This window comes from Neophocaena asiaeorientalis, unplaced genomic scaffold (assembly GCF_003031525.2).
Source record: "Neophocaena asiaeorientalis asiaeorientalis breed wild unplaced genomic scaffold, Neophocaena_asiaeorientalis_V1.1 scaffold268, whole genome shotgun sequence".
Lineage (NCBI taxonomy): Eukaryota > Metazoa > Chordata > Mammalia > Artiodactyla > Phocoenidae > Neophocaena > Neophocaena asiaeorientalis.
The window spans coordinates 3957769-3976089 of NW_020173979.1; the positions used below are offsets into that span (position 1 = coordinate 3957769).

At 50.2% G+C, this 18321-nt stretch overlaps 1 protein-coding gene across 2 annotated transcripts in view; it reads right to left on the reverse strand.

Moving 5' to 3' along the window:
• Positions 1 to 8645: 8645 nt before the first annotated feature.
• RANBP17 (RAN binding protein 17) overlaps positions 8646 to 18321 on the reverse strand; it is a 312232-nt gene continuing 302556 nt past the window's right edge. For both annotated transcript variants that reach the window (XM_024753434.1, XM_024753433.1), the window contains 3 exons: positions 14640 to 14738; positions 12625 to 12752; positions 8646 to 10371 (listed from right to left, as the gene is read on the reverse strand). In XM_024753434.1, the coding sequence (XP_024609202.1) occupies positions 10275 to 10371; positions 12625 to 12752; positions 14640 to 14738 (324 nt within the window). In that variant the 3' untranslated portion in view covers positions 8646 to 10274. The remainder of the gene's footprint in view (positions 10372 to 12624; positions 12753 to 14639; positions 14739 to 18321) is intronic.

Consider the following 18321-nt stretch of genomic DNA (forward strand, 5'->3'; position numbering starts at 1 on the left):
CCTGGGCGGGCGGAAGGGCTGGGCTGGGCTGGGCGGGGAGGCGGCTGGGTCCCCGTTACGGCGCGGCCATGGAGCGCCCGGCGCCTCTCGTCGCACTGAAACTTTGCCAAGAGTGCGCGGGCCCGACAGGCTCTGTGTCATCTTTCTTGAACCGAACCTGGAGTTTCCGCTGCTAATTCCTCTCCCGCCGCAGCCATTGGCTGCGATCAACAAGCCTCTCTCCTCCCATTGGCTCCTGGCTTTCAATAAAGGCCTAATTCATGGAAATAGGAGCTTAGGGACTGTTCCAAGGTGACATCATTTTAACAAACGAACAATAGGTCAAATTTATTAGCCGGGATAATGGGCGGCGGATATTAGCGCCTGAACCACAGCCTCCCAAACCCGAAATGTAACGAAGCTGCAATTAGGAGACGTTCCCCGCTCCTCCCGGCTGGGGCAGCTTCCCCGCCGCCGAGCCGGGCGGGCCGGGCGCTCTGCTGGTGAAATTGTCATTTGCTGAGGGGGGTTTCGTTTTCTTCCAAAAAAATTTTTTTTTTCATCTGAGCAAAACCCAAACAATATGAATCCTTTCAATTACAATGGAGTTGCAACTCCGGAACGACCCTGCGGAATCCGCGGCAGCGTCCTGGACACCCCACCGCCTCGGGAGCAACGAAAGGGGCGCACCGTGGGGCGCAAGCTGTGCGCTGCCTGCGCGCGGGGTGAGGACAGCACCGGAGCATGCCCCGCGCTCCCGAGGACACCGACCCGCGTGGGGAGAATTCACCCCCGCCCGGGCTTCGGCCGCGGCGTCGCGGCCACTTTAGAGACGCTCCCTGGCACCCACCCGGCAAGCGGACCGAGGCGAGACTCTCAGGTGCCCACGCGTGCCAGGCCCGGCTGAACGGGACCCGGGGTCGCCCGGTGGGGAGCGAGATCCGGTCCCTCGAAATTCGTTGCAGGATGGACGGGACTGTGGACCCGCGGGGAGACCTGCCCGAGGGGCGGCAGGTGTCGAGACCTGGGATTGCCGAGGGGCAAGGGCGGGGGAGGGTCATATTTAGAGCAAATAGCGGGATTTCTTTGGGTAACCCTGGGCGCTGAGACCACTCCTTGCTTTGCCCGCGCCCTCGGAGACTGTGCAGGCGGGCCAAGGGGCACCGGTGACAGGACGGCGTGCAGGGCGGTCAACCCCCCTTGCCCCCCACCCCCCCAGTCTCATCTGTCTCCCCAGGGGAGGTTTACAGAATCGTTTTCTACCTGCTAATTCTAAAATCGTTAGGTGCAAACTGACTGCTGACCGCTTAGCAGGGCCTCCCTTGTGCTCCTCGTCTTGCCGACGTGGTGAGAGCTGGGATGCTCCATTGGCCAGAAGGGTGTTTGTATTTGGGCCAGGTCACATCCTAGCTGAGTGACCTTGAGCAAGGGACTCATAGCTTTAGGCTTTGGTTTCCTCGTTTGTAAAACAGAATGCGTGAATTGCGAGGTGGTCTCGAGCAGCGAGTGAGATGTGGAGAGCGCACAGGGTTAGGGCCTGGCAGGTAATAGGAAACGGGAAGCTGTGGCTGCCCTCCCCACCCGCCCAGCGTGACAGTTGATGTGTTATTCTTAAGATTCCTGTTTATTTGTTTGCGATTTTATTTTATTTGCGGAGGCTCAGTATCTTGGAGAGAGAGGTGTATTTGTCTACGGTGGGGTCAGTCTCAGGGGTCCAGGAAGGGCAGGGGGCAGCAGAATTACTAGATTCTTCCTAGTAATCTGCCCCCAACAAGGAGAGGCCTCAGGACTTACAATCTTAAGGCCTGGAAGCCTGAGTCAACACCCCCTCTGTGACCTTGGGCAAGTCTCTGGCCCTGGCAGAACCTGTGTTGGGTGGGGAGAATGAGGTGTCTGGGCAGAGAGGGGTGAGGAGAGCAGGGCTCCTGGGCCCTGGGCAAGCCCTCCTCCACTGCCCTCTGCAGACCAGGACCTTCAGATGGAGTTTCGCTGTTGCTCTGGGCTGGGGGCCTCCTGCTTCTAACTCAGGCTCTGCCACTGGGGGGCCTGGGGGTTGTGGGGTCTCTCTTGCATCTCCTGGAGCCTCATTTTCCTTATTTGTAAAAGCAGAAAGGGTAATAGCTACCCCCAGGGTGGCTGTGAGAAGTAAATGAGAGAAGGTCTGTGGAATTGCCTGGGAGACACTCTGGCGGTTATGTAATAATAACTTTAATGGCAACAATAGAGCAACTGTGAGTTGAGAACTTAGCACGTGCCACGCAAGGGCTGGGGCACTTATTTATTCCTCACGACAGCCCTGTCTGGAAAGGGCTGCTCTCAACCCCATCTTGTACCTGATGAGCTGACTGAGGCTGAGTTCTGAGACTCACGCTGACTCAGAGGCCGGTGAAGGCTCTCCACCAGCAGCTTCACTTCCTTCCTGGCTTCCAGATCCCTGGATCCCAGGCCTGTCTTTGCTGCTTCCTGGCTCTGTTACATGGAATAGCAAGGCCCACGCTGCACACGTAGGTGGGTAGGCACAGAGATAGGGAGAAGATGTGGGTGGTGTGGCCAACATTGCTCCCAGGGCGTGGTGAGTGGCCCAGTGCTTAAGAGTTGGATTCCTACCTCTGTTGATCAGCTGTGGGCTAGGGAATTCTCTTTGTGCCTCAGCTTCCCCATCCGGTAAAGCACCAGTACCAACATCGTGGGATTGAATGAGCTCATTCAAGTAAGCATTCTGCACAGCGCCTGGGGTAGGGAAGGGCTCCACCTCACTGTGCCCCGCTGCCTGGGACCCTGAGCTTCTCAGGCATCCAGCAGTAGGCGCTTTGGACCACTGGGCACAAACCCCCCTTCTTTCCCAACCCAGAAAGAACAGAGCTGTTAGGCAGCTCAGGAAAAGGAGTAAACGGCGCGGGTAGCAGTTTCCGGGACAGCGTTTTCAATGTGTGTTCCGACGAGCCGCATCAGCCTCACCTGGGAATTCGTTAGGAATGCGCATTCTTGGACCCTAGCCCAGACCTACTGAATCAGAAACCCTGGGGTTGGGTTCAGCACTCTGTGTTTAACAAGCCCCCCAGGTGATTGAGACGCCTGCTCAAATTCAGAAGCCGGTGCCCAGAATATTGCCCATTTCATCCAAGTTTTCAAATTCATTGTTGTGACACTGTGGGAAGATTCTCTCCTATTTTGAAACTCCCATGTTGAATCCGTGTTGACATCCTCTGCATTTCGTTCTCACTGTTACTCAGTTGTGCCTTTTGATCATATTTGCCAAAGGTTTGTCTATTTTACTGGTCTTAAAGAAAATACTTTTATTTCATTATCCTCTTTTAAAATATCATCTCCTTCAGGAATGGTTTGTTTTATTTTTATTCATTAATTTCTTCTTTGTTTGTTGAGGTGAAGTTTTAGTTCCTTTTGGTCATTCTTCCTTGTTTTTTATTAAATACATTTAAGGCCAGACATTCTCCTCTGAGCACTGTTTTGGCCAAATATTGTTTGATATGTATTTAGTGTTCCTGAAATTGTAATTTTTTGCTGTCCATTCTTACCTGCTATCAACTGAACAATGACAGAGATGGAGATACACACACACACACACACACACACACACACACACACACACACACAGATGAGAAAATCTCTAAGATCTGGGAGCTGGTGGCCCAGACTCATGAGGCCAGAAAGACTTCCAGGATGCAGTGCATCCTCTCCTCCTCCCGATGGAGAAGATGGGAGAAGGGATAGCACTGCTGGAGGTCTTGCTGGGTGTCATATAGGAGACAGAGGGGGGATTTAGGGATGAGAGTCAGGATGTCGGCATTTCCAGTTGTCCACATGCAGGAGGACCCAGTTCGGTCTCACTCTACCGCCGACTTCCTGTGTAAACTGGGAATCAATTTCCCTGTCTGTAAAATGGGGTAGGGTTTGAATCAGGGCTCTTAAACATATTTGGGTCAGCAACCAAATTTGCAAGATAGATGAAAATATTATGGACCACTTCCATAGACGAATACACAAACACATCAGTTTGGCACACACGCCATGTCCCAGGTTGCTTACCTGCCCACCCTCCATCCTTAGTTCACACCCCCTAGTTTGGAGTCTCTAGGGCCCCTTCTATTTCTCATGATGGAAGGCTCTAAAGACACCTGCCCAAACTTATTCACTCATCCATTCATTTATTCAAGTGTTTGCTGAGCACATACTCCAATTTTCTGGACCATGTCCCAACTTTGGGCCTCCATTTCCCCATCTGATAGTGGGAGTAATGCAGTCTGAGCTCTTCATCGCTGCCTCCCTCGATGAGGAGGACTAGAGGGCATGCGGTGGGGAAGGGCTGGAGCTGGGATTGGAACCCAGGACTGTCTTGACTCCAAAGCCCGTGCTTTTCCCTTTACCTCATACCCCCATTTTTGCTGTGGCAGCAGGTAGTAAGGATTCGAAGTCATAGGAAATCAGTGGGTGGTCTAGGGGAAGGATCCCAGGAGCGGCGTGAGGGCGGCCGCAGTGGGCTCACTTCTGTGTCCCCCACTGTTCCAGGAGTGCCTCCAGGGCAGAATGGTGTTGGTGGCGTTCAAGTTCATGTCCTGGGGCTGGCCCAGGGCCCACTGGATGGTCATTAAGAGTTTGCGGTATTAAACTGAATAGCACACAGCAAGGTCAGACGAGGGATAAGGAAGAAGGGGTCAGAAGTGTGTCCAGTAATTCGCCTGTACTCAGTTCAGCACTCGCCTCCCCCAGCTCCGCCCACGGCTGGTGCCTTTCCACCTTTTTTGTTTTTGTTTTTGTTTTTGCGGTACGCGGGCCTCTCGCTGCTGTGGCCTCTCCCGTTGCAGAGCACAGGCTCCGGACGCGCAGGCTCAGCGGCCATGGCTCACGGGCCCAGCCGCTCCGCGGCACGTGGGATCTTCCCGGACCGGGGCGTGAACCCGTGTCCCCTGCATCGGCAGGCGGACCCTCAACCACTGCGCCACCAGGGAAGCCCTGCCTTTCCACCTTTTAGGGCCCAGGCCACCTCTTGCCTCTCTGCCCATCCTCTAAAGCAGCCCTCCTCCCCCCCAGCCACTGTCTATCCCTGTTTTATTTTCATCATTGCCTCATTGCCTTTGGAACCCATCGTATTTCCCCTGCTCACCAGCTCTCTGAAGGCAGACTCTGCCTCGTTCGCTGCTTTATCTGTGGTAGGTGAATGAATGAGCGAACGAATGATCTCCAGGATCCTTGTGCTGAGTCAGACCCAGGCCCTGGCCTCGAGGATGGCCCAGCCTGGCAGGGAGGCTGGCAGCAGCCTGAGGGAGCTGCCAAAGGGCTGGGGGTTAGGAGAGAGGGTATAAGACAGGAAGGGGGAGGGGAGGGGAGATTCCTTCCCTCGTGCGGGCTGGTGACACATGCGCCTGTGGGTAGCAGGGCTTGCTGGGAGCACGCGGGCTCAGGGGGCGAGGGCAGGCACCGAGGGCAGGCACAGCCGTGGCCTTCTGAGGTGCCTGCACACCCGATCTCATGCCCTTGTTTGTTCCCACCCCATCCGCCATTGTCCCCATTTTGTGTTTTACAACTTTCCTTTCTTCCTGACAGATTTCTCTACTAAATTTGACTTCGTTTCAACACTTTTGTTGGGCAAATTACATTAAGATGGATGTTGCAGGTACCCTTATGGTTTATTTATCGTGATACTGTTTGTATCTCACGCTTATAAATAACTTATGTTATAGCTTTTATTTGTGGGAATGTAACTTACATATTTTATTACGCTTTCTGTAAACCTCAAAAAGAATCTTGTCAAGGAAGCACTCTTATGAGCAATCCAACCTATGGGATGTAAAAACCCACACTAACATTATTTTTTAATATGCCAAGGAGGCAGGTTACTCTTGCTGTAGTTTGAAAGGTTTGCTGTCATTGTAAACTTACACCTCAATAAAACATTAAAAAGTCTCAAGAATGATTTTATAAAGTTCAGGGAGGAGGATGAATCAGTGGCAGAAGCCACAGACACAGCACACAAGGGGCCCTGTGGGACTGGCCTTTCTTGGGGAGTGATCAGCCCCATCTGGGGGTCCCGGTGGGTCCATATGCACCTCCCCACCCAACTGTCTCCAAAGCCCAGTGGTGAAGTACCTAGCTTAAGGGATGTTAGTGGAAGAGAAACATGAGTTTTGGAGTCAGGCTGACCTGACTTTGAATCCTGGCTCGTCCACTTTTTAGCTGTGTGGCTCGGGTCAGTCTTTTGGTCTCAGTTTTTTCATCTCTAAAATGAGGATAATATCAATACTTACTTGACTTTCTTATTGGTAAGCATTACATTTAAATGAGATCATGATTTGCAGTGCTTCGTGGGTGCTCATTAAATGATGGTGGTTCCAGTTGTGTAATGTTCATCTTGGGACTTTCACTGTCTCCCTCTGTACTCTGCCCCGCCCCGCTCTCCAGGCGCTCTTTGCCTCCTCGCCATAGGGTGCTGGGTTCTCTCAAATGCTGCCTCGCCTACACTGCTGGACTGGCCTCCATTTGGACAAGGCTCCCGTATGCCAGCTCTTCCACCTTCCCCAGTTTCTCTCACCAAACCTACCCTGTTCTTTGTTCTCACGCTCAGCTCTGTTGGTAGTTAACTCAGTCACTGAGCTCAGCTCACAGCCAGTGCCAGGTCAGCTGCGCATGTCGACAGGGGCTTCCAGTACCGTAACCCAAAGGCACTTCTAGGTTGGCAGGGCCAGTGGAAGGGAGGCCAGGGGCCGACAGGGCTTTTCTGGCTGCTCCGATCATCACGTCACAGTGCATGCAGCACCCCCATCCCCTGTTCTAGAGAAGCCTGATTGGAAAGCACAGAAAACACAGAAACATCTAGACCACAAGCAGGGTACAGCTCTCAGGGGTCAGGTTCTTAAGTCAGTGGAGAAGGCAAAAGGCGTGCGGTCATAATACCTTCAAACTGTTTCTTGCTTGGCTATCAGCTGAAGCTGTTGGCTTGACCTAGAGCCCCGCACAGCGTGGACGAGACCTGTTCACCTGCTAGAAGCTCATCAGAAGGGCGAGGTGCGCCGGCAGCGGCCCGCGCATTCCTCTCCTCCTCACTCTGGGCCAGATGCTGTGGGTAGGTGGTAGACCCCGAGGAACTGCCAGGATCATTTATTTTTTCCTGTTGCTGAGTGTAAGTCACATTCACCTGCGATCTGATTGGAGCATGTAACACAGGGGTCCCCAACCCCCAGGCCACGGACCAATACCGGTCCGGGCCGCAGCCTGTTAGGAACCGGGCCGCACAGCAGGAGGTGAGCGGCGGGTGAGCGAGCGAAGACCGCTCTGTAACAGATCCAACTAGCTCTCTTTTGTGCAGGCTCCGCAAGATTGGGTGTGCCCTCGAGTGCATGTTTTACCCTTGGGATAGGATGACCCTGCAGAGAACTCCCACGGGGGACTCCAGCTTTCCCCTGGAGCCCCCGCAATCCCTCACCAAGGCCGACTCTGGCAAGGCTGGCCTGAGCGGGTGGGGCGCAGTTCCAAACCAGGACCCACTGGGACAGGGGGTGAGTGTGCAGTCTGACGTGCTCTGCAAACACCCCAGCTTCCCCACTCCCTCCTCCTCCCTCAGAAAGGGCACAGAACGGAACTTAGCTCTCCAGGGAGAATCAGGATTCCTTTCCAGGTCTCAGGGGAGAAACCTGTAGCCAAACTCAACCTCTCCAGCAAAGGCCAGGTAGGAGTCGTGGCAGGTGGCTTTGAACATGGCTCCCGAAGACCCCTGCCTCCCGCCTTTGTGTAACCCCTCCCCTTGGGTGTGGGCCGGTCCAGTGATTTACTTCCAATGAAGAGAACACAGGAAAAACGATGCGTGGCCCCGCTGCGATTAGGTTACGAGAGGCTGAGACTTCCAGACTGCTGTGCTTCTCTCTCTTGCTCTGGTAAAGCGAGATGCCAAGTTGTGAGCCGCCCTGTGCAAAGGCCACTTGGCAAGGAGCTGAGGCTCGGTCCACCAACCCGCGAGGAGCCGACTCCTGCCAATAGCCACGAGGGGGCTGGAAGCAGGTCCTTTCCGGGCAAGCCTGGTGATGATCAGGGCCCTGGCCTACAATCCTGCAGCCTGGGAGACCCTGAGGCAGAGCACTCACAGGAACTGCGAGATGAGCAGTGCTGCTCTAAGCCACTACATGTTGGGGTCGTTTGTTACACAGCAACAGAGACTTCTGAAAAACACATGGTGATGGATGTAAACATTAACTGGTTTCAACTCACCATTCTCAAATACAGGTCTTGGAGAGGCCAGGAATTCCTCTGAGGTGACACAGACCTGGGGTCAAATCCTGCCTGTGTGACCAGTGTAAGCTGCGTACCACCTTTGCGCCTCAGCTTCCTCATCTGAAAAGTGGGAGTATGCTGTCCACCTTCACAGGGTTATTGTGAGGACTAAGTGAGAGGTCAGATGAGGAGGGCACGGCAGACGTTCCATCGCTTTGCTGAGTCTGTTCCCCGCTGCGCGCGCTGCCTCTCCGTGTGCTCTGCACACCCCGGCGCCATGAGCAGGCACTGCTCAGGTGGGGCTGGGGCAGGCCTGACAAGTCCTCCTCCCCAGCAGCTCTCCAAGGCCAAGACTGAGCCTTTCCTGGCTGGGGAGAAACCACCAGGCGACCTTTGGTGATGTGGTCAAGAAAAGCAAGTACACATGGTGATTTTCTTGTGAGCATTTTAATGCAAATGATACGGTGCTTTTAGGTCTTGGACCTTTTTATTTATTTATTTACTTTGGCCACGCCACGCGGCTTGCAGGATCTTAGTTCCCCGACCAGGGGTTGAAGCTGGGCCATGGCAGTGAAAGCCCGGAATCCTAACCACTAGGCCACTAGGGAACTCCCAGGTCTTGGACCTTTTTCAAAAACAAAAACAAAAAACAAACCAAAAAACAGTGTCGGAAGGGGATAGGTCTTCGATGAAGGATTTTTTGGGGGATGAGTAGTATACAGTAATAAGCCCATGAGAAATAGAAAATTCTCAAGTCAGACTGCTCTCAACAGTTGAGGTTTTATGAAGTTCAGAATCTGCCTTCTTGTGGAAATTTATCCCACTGCTAATGAAACATAGTGTAAGGCTGAGGCTTCCTTCTCCATTAGATACCAGAAGTAACCCTACCTAGAACACACACTTTTCCCTGATTTCCTGGGTTCACACACGGAAGACAAACATTTTGAGATAAACTTGGGTGACCTTGCTTTTCTGTGACAAGCCTGTTGTAAAGCTCAGCTATCAAGAAAGTTTTCAAGAAACACTAGTCTGAGAAATGAGATTATAACAGGAGCTTGTAGATTTACTTCTTCTTCAACAGTAAGGCCAACCTTTCATGTCTTATCAGAAATAAAGGGAACAATATTTACTACAAGCCTGAGCCATGAAGACGGAGCGGTGAGACACCAAAGCCATCTGACAGTGGCAATCGCAAATTAATAGCCTAGCTCCAGTCCCTCACAAACTGTAAAGGCTTCCTCCTTGTCCTGGGTTTGGGCCGAGCTGCAGTCCCCACAGTAGTAAGAGTTTTTGTGGAAGGATGAAAACCAGCTGATCCACATCCTCTGAAAATCTATACTTTAGCACCTAGAACTGTTTTGGGTGGCCCGAGAAGGCAGAGCTGCTTTTGAAGAAATATCTCTGCAGGCAGTAATTGCACAGCTTAATTCTTCTAGACTGAACCACTTCAGATTTATGCCAGTGAAGAGCAAACGTTGTTTGTAAGTCATTTAATTGTGTTACTGTCTCTCAACTTTATCAGACGCTGCTGAGGCGGAGAGGGCTGTGTGCAGTCCTGTGGGATGCTCTGGAGAGCTCCCAGGCTCGTTCTTAAGTGCCCACAGCTCAGAGTCCCCAGCGCTGCTTTTTCCAGACTCATAACAAACTGCTAATTTAACAGGTTCAAATGGTATATTTGTCTCAATCCGGGATCTATGTTGAAGGTTGCATCTCTCACAAATTCACAACCTTGACTGCAGAACCATTAACTAGTACACACTTAGGCGTAAACCTGGTTTATTATATTCTTTGGTTAAATATTGTCTCTACACCCTTTCAGAGCATTATAAGAACAAAGATAAATGCTATTTTATAGAAAGACTGAAAACACATCTTTTGCTTTTTCATTTACATTGTTTGTGCGCTATTATAAATTCTTACCATTAGGCCAGGCTTATAAAAAGGTAGGACTCTTGTTGTTGTTGTTTGTTTGTTTTGAAAAATAGATTCCCCTGGGCTAGCCAACATCACTGTCCTGGGATCCAGACCCACAAGTCTCTTGATAAAAGCTGCTCGGCACACGGTCAGAAGTCGGGTCAGCTCATCATGTCCAGACTGCACGGTTCGGTGCTGCCATCACTGCGCAGGGCCTCTGCCACATCTCTTCTGAAGACCGAGAGGTTCTGGGTGAACCTGTGGAAAGAGTAAGAAAGGGCTGAGGGCAGTGGCAAGGCTGAGGCTGTGTGAAGCTCTGGCGGCGGAGTTCAGGACCCTGGAGACGGCCTAGGTGCTGGCTGAGCTCCGTCCTCCCATTTCACCGACCACTACTGCTCCGCCAGCAGCATGCCCTCCTCCTTCCCCTCCCGGAAAACAAGGGTTACCAGCAAATACACTGACCATTTCGAGGGGTGCATTCTGTGGTTATACTATTTAAAAATTATTTTTAAAAGTCAAATTACATTATAGATAGTAAGGAATATAAAGAAAAGAACAAAAGCTTATGTGCCTGGCACTGGTTGAGTTTACATATAAATCTGTTTAATCATCACAAGTCTTCTCCAAAGTAGGTGTCAGTATCCTCATCTGCAGATAAGGAAACCAAACTAAGTGCTTCACAAAGAGGGGGCACTGGGTAAGACCTCCTGGGCTCACATCCTGGCCCCAACACTTCTAAGCTGGGTGATCTCTTGTCTTGGTGCCCCACATGAGTAGCTAGCTTACGGGATTGTGGGAAGGGAGAGTTTACTGAGTCAAGTGAGACGATGCCTGTAAGTGCTCAACATCCTGCCCGGCACGTGGAAAACACGCAGTCCTTGCTAGCTAGTACTCTCACTAGACGAGGAGCTTGTCTGACACCATTTCACAGAGCCGCTCAGGAGGCAATACTCAAATTCCCAAGCCTCAGGTGAAGCAATTTCCCCCCGAGGCATGTAGGGAAGGGTCCCCTCTTCCTTCACGAAGTCTCTTCTCCTGCTAGCCCTGGAGGCTGCCCCTTTTTGCCTGATAGAGGATCTTGGCTCAGAACAGTCAAATGGACACGTCCACAGAGCCCAGCCGCCTTGGCCTCGTATTACCAAAGCCCAGGTTTTGGCGTGTGGCTATCGGGATGATTAATGATGTGCCTTTCAAATGGCGCAGTGTTTGGATGCTACCACTTTTATAAAAGGATGAGGCAAGTATTTTTTTTTTTTTTTTTCTGAAAACGTTTTCTCTCTCCATCATTCATTATGCCTGTCTCTTCCACTAGAAGCTCCGTGAGGGCAAAAACCTGGAACAATTAGTTCCTCGGTGGTATCCCCAGTGCCTGGCACATAGCAGATTCTTTTTTTTTTTTTTTTTTTTTGGTTTTTTTTTTTTTTTTTTTTGTGGTACGCGGGCCTCTCACTGTTGTGGCCTCTCCCGTTGCGGAGCACAGGCTCCAGACGCGTAGGCCCAGTGGACGTGGCTCACGGGTCCAGCCGCTCCGCGGCATGTGGGATCCTCCCGGACCAGGGCACGAACCCGTGTCCCCTGCATCGGCAGGCAGACCTCCAACCACTGCGCCACCAGGGAAGCCCATACATAGCAGATTCTTAATAAAATTTTATGAACTAAATGAATGAATGAATGAATGAACTCAGGCACAGGTGATAAGTTTGGGTTCCTCATCAGGATCTCACTGGCAACTTACCTGTCTCTGTTCTTGCAAAACCAACCACTTTCAGAGGTCAGACAGAGGAAGGAACTACTTACTGTGCATCGTATGTCCTGCGTACCATGTTTACTATATTCTGTCATTGAAAGGTCACAATCAATTATCATCATCTCTGTTTTACTGGTGAGAAAACGGAGGATCAGAGAACTTGACTGCCTTACTCACTGCCACACAGCCTTATAAAGGGCAGGGATAAAACTTAAATTGGAGTCTGTCTGACCTCAAAGCCTATGCTTGTTCAAATGCCAGGAGGCCTTTCTTTGTCCTTCATAGCAGATCTAGACTTTCCTTCTTTTAACCTTTTCAATTAGTTATTTTTTCTCTCTCTCTCCTGTTGGATTATAAACTGCTGAAGGGCAGAGGCTGCATTTTATTCATCTCTGCAGCCTCCACAGCAGGGGTCCCCAACCCCTGGGCCGCGGGCAACTGAAGCTTCATCTGCCGATTCCCATCGCTCATCTCCATTATCCCCGTTGCTCGCATTACCGCCTGAACCCCGCCCCCCCGGAAAAATTGTCTTCCACGGAACTGGTCCCTGGTGCCAAAAAGGTTGGGGACCGCTGCTCTACAGTGCCTAGTGTGATGCTTGGAAGAAAGCAACTACCCAGTCATATTTACCGGATGGAACTAAATTGAGTCTAGGATTACAAGGTGTAATAGAAAAGCCGCATCAGTATATTGTGAGCCGTGTTAAGCACAATCCCGGAACGTCCACCTACCCCAGAGATGCTAAACTATGGGGCGCTGCTTACCTGTCTCTGTTCTTGACAGACAGGTTCTGCTCCACTCCTTCCATTAGGTTCCTGAAGCACTGGGCAAGGACCTCCTGCTTGGGGAGAGGTTGGCTGTTTATCAGACTTGCCCTCAGTTCACTGAAATACTGTTGGGAGACAGAACAAGTGTCAGAACTCTGGCTCCACGCTGGGGCCTGAGGAGAGCTGTAGGGGAGGGCTAGACCACCTCCAAAGTGCTCAGGGCTCCTAACTCTCAAAGGGGCTTTGGTCCAGGTCCCCTCTGAACTTTAAGCCTTTAGAGAAAACCAAAGCAACAGAGACATTCCTGAGTATAAACTGTATTATCCCTTCTCATAAAAATCTCTTCCTATAGTTGCTTTATTGTCACGCAACAATTTAGGCTGATGGAGTCCTCGCCTCCTCTGTGGGGGACCAAGCACATAAAGGTCTTCCTGAGTCTCATCAACAATAATCACAGAAAGGCTGAAAGAGGAAGGACCTCTCAGGCTGAGGGGAAGAAATGAACTAAGAATGCCCAAGGAGCGCTTTGGGCGACCAAGTCCAGGGTCCCTCCTCAGGCCTCTTCGTCTTCGGTGGCTTCAGTGAACTACCCCTCAAACGACCCCAGGCTTTGTTCCAAGTCCTTGTCCTCCCGAGTTAGGATGGGTCTGTTCTGCTGAGGTGGGGTACTACAGGGACTCGCTTAGTCCTGGGAGAGCTTTCTGGCACTAAGAAAAACACCTGTCACACCTGGTCACAAAGAACTGCACAGCCCTTTCTTCTCTGCTGATGTCTGTGGGCTTTTACACACACAAACTCTCAGGCTAAAAGCAGCTCCTAATCATTGGAAACAGCCTAATTTCAGCACAAAGACAACATTTTGCCAGTCGTGTTTATCCTTCCAAGCCCAAACAGCATGATATTTAATTTCCATCATACGTTAAAACAGCTCACATCAAAAACACACATAATTAATATGTAGTCAGACTAATACTTAAATACTATATATCAGAGGCATTACACTTAAACCACAATGTCTTCCCGAACAAGACTGGGAATGCACAAAACTACTTATTTTTCCCTTTTATAATGATGCAGTGACTCACACCAAATAGAAAATTATTAGTTTTTCATCCCAAACCATGAAATATTACCTCCATCAGTAAAGTATAATATTGTGATGTCATAAGCTTTTTCTAAACACTGAATTTGCCCTTATTCCCTCTCAATCATTTTAAAAGAACTGCTCTCTCTTATAGAGCTTGGATTTAAATCACAATAACACCGGGGGAAGATGAATGACGGTGCTATTGAATGTGGCTAAAATTGGATACTTCAGCACAGGTGAATGATGAGACAGCTCTTCTCTTTTTGATATATTTTCTTCTTCTATTAGTTTCCTTCCAAGGCTGGGATTTCAGTTTGAATTTTAATGTATGCGGCTGCCTCTAATCTCACTGTCTTTTCCCCCAGTACTCTCTTATCGTATAGACAATTCATTCTCCCGAGCAGTAATGTACTGTTCCTACTGACTGCTGGGGAGACAGGGGTGGGTTCAAGGGGAAGCTGGAGAACTTGGGAGGCAGCCCAGAGTGGTGCGTGCACTTAAGGACTGGAGACTTGTGCTCCGGATGAAGGGTGCTGCCCTGAGGGGCTACTGCTACCACTGAGGGCAGTGGGGATCCCACAAAGGAAGGGAGGCCTAGGAAGGGGCAAAAGGCGTTGTTGCCCACAATCTCCTGGAACAGGGAGGGGAGTGAGGGTGCGCTGGAAGCACTGCTGAGCAAACCACCTGTCCAGTGCAGGGCTCCAGATGCCAGAAAAGCTACTGTGAGGCCTCTACTTAACAACTGAAGGAGATCTGAGGCCTCTGGGGAAGGGCCTTCTGGGGGAATACAGCCTTGTCCCGCGTGCTCAAGGTCCCAGCTCAAGCTCGGTTGGCTTCCCTGTCTTTGTCACAGCTTGGCCTGGTGTATAGCTGCTCCCTCTTCCCAGTGGTCGCCTCCTGCGGACCTTCCTGCGACCGCACTCACCTTCTCGTTGAGCAGGATGAGCCCCAGGAGAGGCCTGGATACTGACCACTGGTTCCGACAGTCTTCGAAGACAATGGTATTCATGAGGACAGACATCATCTAGGAGACAGAGTCACATGAAGACACTGATGCGCTGGCTCAGAGTTCCCCCCACCCAAGTCCCAGGCCTTCTATGTGCTCACCTTCTATCCCCACATCTTGCCACCAGACATGAAGGTGCTTCCTGGACAAACAAACAGCTGTGACTCTGGAAGCCTATGATGCTGCTGTAGGAACTCTTGGCAAAGACTCTCAGCTCCCCCAGGAAGAGTTCCCACCACTGAAACCTTTGGTGAGAACCTTCTGGGTGGGCAGAAGTCAGGGGCCACAGAGCCAAGAGGATCAGTCCCTGCTTCTCAACCCTGATGTGCTTTCCTCTATACTAGGTCACCAGGCAAAAGCCCAGCTCACCTTTCTTTATGCCTCTCATTTCACCAAAGACGCCAAGCTGTGGAGGGGCAATATCTCTCCATGACTCCTCTCAGACAAGAGGGAGAAATGGGGCACATGCCAGGTAATGCCGGGAGTCACGTTTCCTGCTGGCCCAGGCTGTTAAAGTCTTCTCATTCACTCCTCATACACTAATTCACTCATTTACTCACTTCACTCCTACATTTCGTACTCATCCGTTTTCTTACGTTCCAATTCTTCAAGACACCTGGGAGGCGGTAAGAGAACACAGGCATCTACCACAACCTCCATCCTTGAGGAGCTAAAAACTCCCTGGGGCAGACTACTCAGCACAGAGATAACAGGCACTAAGGCTGGGCTAAGTTGCTGTGGGCATGCAGTGGAAAGAAGGATGCTTCTGGGTCCCTGAGACTCAGGGAAGGCTTCACAGAGAAGGTCATGTTTATGGAGTTCACCGTAAATGTGTTCTAAGCAGAGACAGTGGCAAAAAAGGAGGCTGGGAAAGAACACAGTGGGTTCTACAGTGGTGAGGAGTGCAGTGTGGCAGAAGAGAGGCGGGCCAGAAGCAAGACCCCAGTGTAGGCTGGAAGACCGCGATGAAGAATGTGGCAGTGGGAGCCAATGATGGGTTTGCAGCAAAAGAGAGACATGCTCAGATCTGTAATTAAGAAATCTCTCTCTGGGGACATTTGGAACATGTACTGTGCAGGTGACAGTCAAGGAGGGAGACCAGAGGTGAGGCTGCTGCAACAGTCCAGGCAAAGAGCAGTGAAGCCAGCTGTGGCCATCCACATGGAGCTGATGCTACAGTTTCTGCTTCTTGCACTCTTTACCTCCCATCTCTAGCCCTTCCTGTTTTCACCACTTCAGAGCTCCTTTCCTCAAAGGAGGGCAGGGGAAAATGGCAATTATGTGGCAAAGTCTACTACACACACCACCCTGACTAGACTTTGGTGACATTTGGCTTTGTCCTCTAGCATCTTTGCAATCCAATTTACCCTGTTCTCAGGCAAGTCACTGAACCTTTCTCTCTGTGTCTCAGTTTCATTAGCTATAAAGAGGGAAATGATAACCCAGTACAAGGAAGCTCAGAGAATCAAATGAGACGGTGGATATAAAAAGTGCTTCAAAAAGTGTTATAAACATTTAAGGTATATAAAAGCAACAGTAATGCGCTTAAACATCTGCCATTTCACACAACATCATCATCCTAACAGTTAGGCTGGTTGCAAATGAAATCTGCCAGTACACATTTACTGTACGTCCAGTGTCTCTGGGGAGAAACTAGGTCTTAAGCCTGGCATGTTGAACATCATTTGCAGATCACATGTTTCCATGTACAATTTAACAAGCCACCCAAAGTCATAGAGCCACAAATTAAATTAGTCTGACAAGCAAAACTAACAGGTCCATGGAGACAGCCTAAAATATTATGGGTTTCACAATCTGAAGGCAGAGTGGATATTTTAATGGAAAAGATTAAAGTTAGAGGCACCGAAGTCCTCCACTAACTGACAAAGCATGCCGAAGTGATGTGCCAATTACTTTATACGGTTCTCTCGTGGATTCATTTGTCTGAATGCATGTATTTATGCCTGTAATAAGTAAGGGGATGTTTGAATAAGATACTTTTCTAAAAATAAAGTTGGCTAAAATGGATGATTTTTTTCTTTTTGTCTTTTACTCTTCTGGAAAAATGGAAATTAGTGAGCAAATCCGTTCAAAGGGTATTGACGTGGCAACTCATTTCCAGAGTTCTTGTTTCTAACACTCCTAGAGCATGTGGGGAAACAGTTCAATCAGTATGGCAAGTCCCTTTGGAGAAAGTCCCCCCCCCCAATATGGAAGAATACTGGGTGAAATGCCTAAGTACAGAATCCTGTTGCAGGTAATGTGAAATCTCTGGCGGTTATCGATGTGAACAAGTCAAGACTGAAAGGAGAGAGCCCTTGGCAACTCTGCAGTGGCCCGCCCCAGCCTGCACTGAGTCACAAAGCGCTATCAGCGTTCAGTATAAGGAACTCCCCCAACCTCTGCTCACTTCCTGCACTGTTACAGGCATGGCTGGAATGGCCATTTCAAATTTGCCCAACCCAGGCTACAGTTTCCAGAGCCTACGTCCAAAAACACACACATTACCCACTGTATTATCCTAAGCAGTTATTCTGCCCAACCAGGGAATGGACCGCTTGGGAAGGGGAGTCATGAGGCTTAGTCCGCTTAGGAAAACCAGACACCACACTGTCTCAGGTGGTGCTTCCTTGTTCTCCTTCCTCCTTCCCAAAGGGCTTTGGCATGAGTTTGTAGAAAATTTCTCTCAGTGAAGCAAAACCAACATGGTTTGACAGGGACAGACTTTGGAGCCAGTCAGAACTAAGGCCAAATCGGGCCCCGCCACTTACGTACCCTGGGACGTTGGGCAAGTTGTTTCACTTCTCTGAGCCTTTATTTCTTTACATATAAAATGAAGGATTATGGCAACTACTTTGAAGGGCTGCTGTGAGGGCTGACTTCTTCCCCAGGCACTCAAATCCTTACTAGCGTTCCTTTACTCCAACTATGGTTACCCTGCCTGATCTGGCCCAGCGGGATCTCATGGCTCCAGGAAGCACCCCATTTCATGTCTTGCTTATGGACAGATAAACGAGATTATACTCTCACTATCAGCTACCCTCACTGGGAGCTGCAATAAGCAAACAAACCAACAAGCAAAAAAACCCTAAAATAGAAAACAGTCCAAAAATCAGTCCTATGTGGTCTGGCACATGTATTAGTATGGATTTTGAATGACAGTGTTTCTGCTGTTCTGAAATCTTGTAATCTTCTAAATAAAACATGAAGCTATGCTACATATATCTGATCTGGAAAAATAAGACAAAGCAATGCTGTGCTACACGGATCTCTGTTCTCTCCTCAGCTCCGCTCCTATGTTTCTACCCTAAAATGGCATGGAAAGCGCAAGCACAAAGCACAGTGGACCTTCCTACTCAAATGTGCTGGGTCACTCTTCCCCTACAGCAAGGTGGTAACTACATGCTCTCTCACTTCAGATGCTTCCTGTTCTATCTTCTACCTATGCAGAATAAGCAAAGATGTGGTTTGTGCTGGATGCTTTACTGCTACGCGGTGAGTATGTACTCTTTCTAAGGAGGCTGGAGGCTCAGTGGGTCTAGAAGCTGAGTGGAGAAGGATGGCTGGAGAGGTGTGGCTTGAGTGTGTACAGGGTGATGAC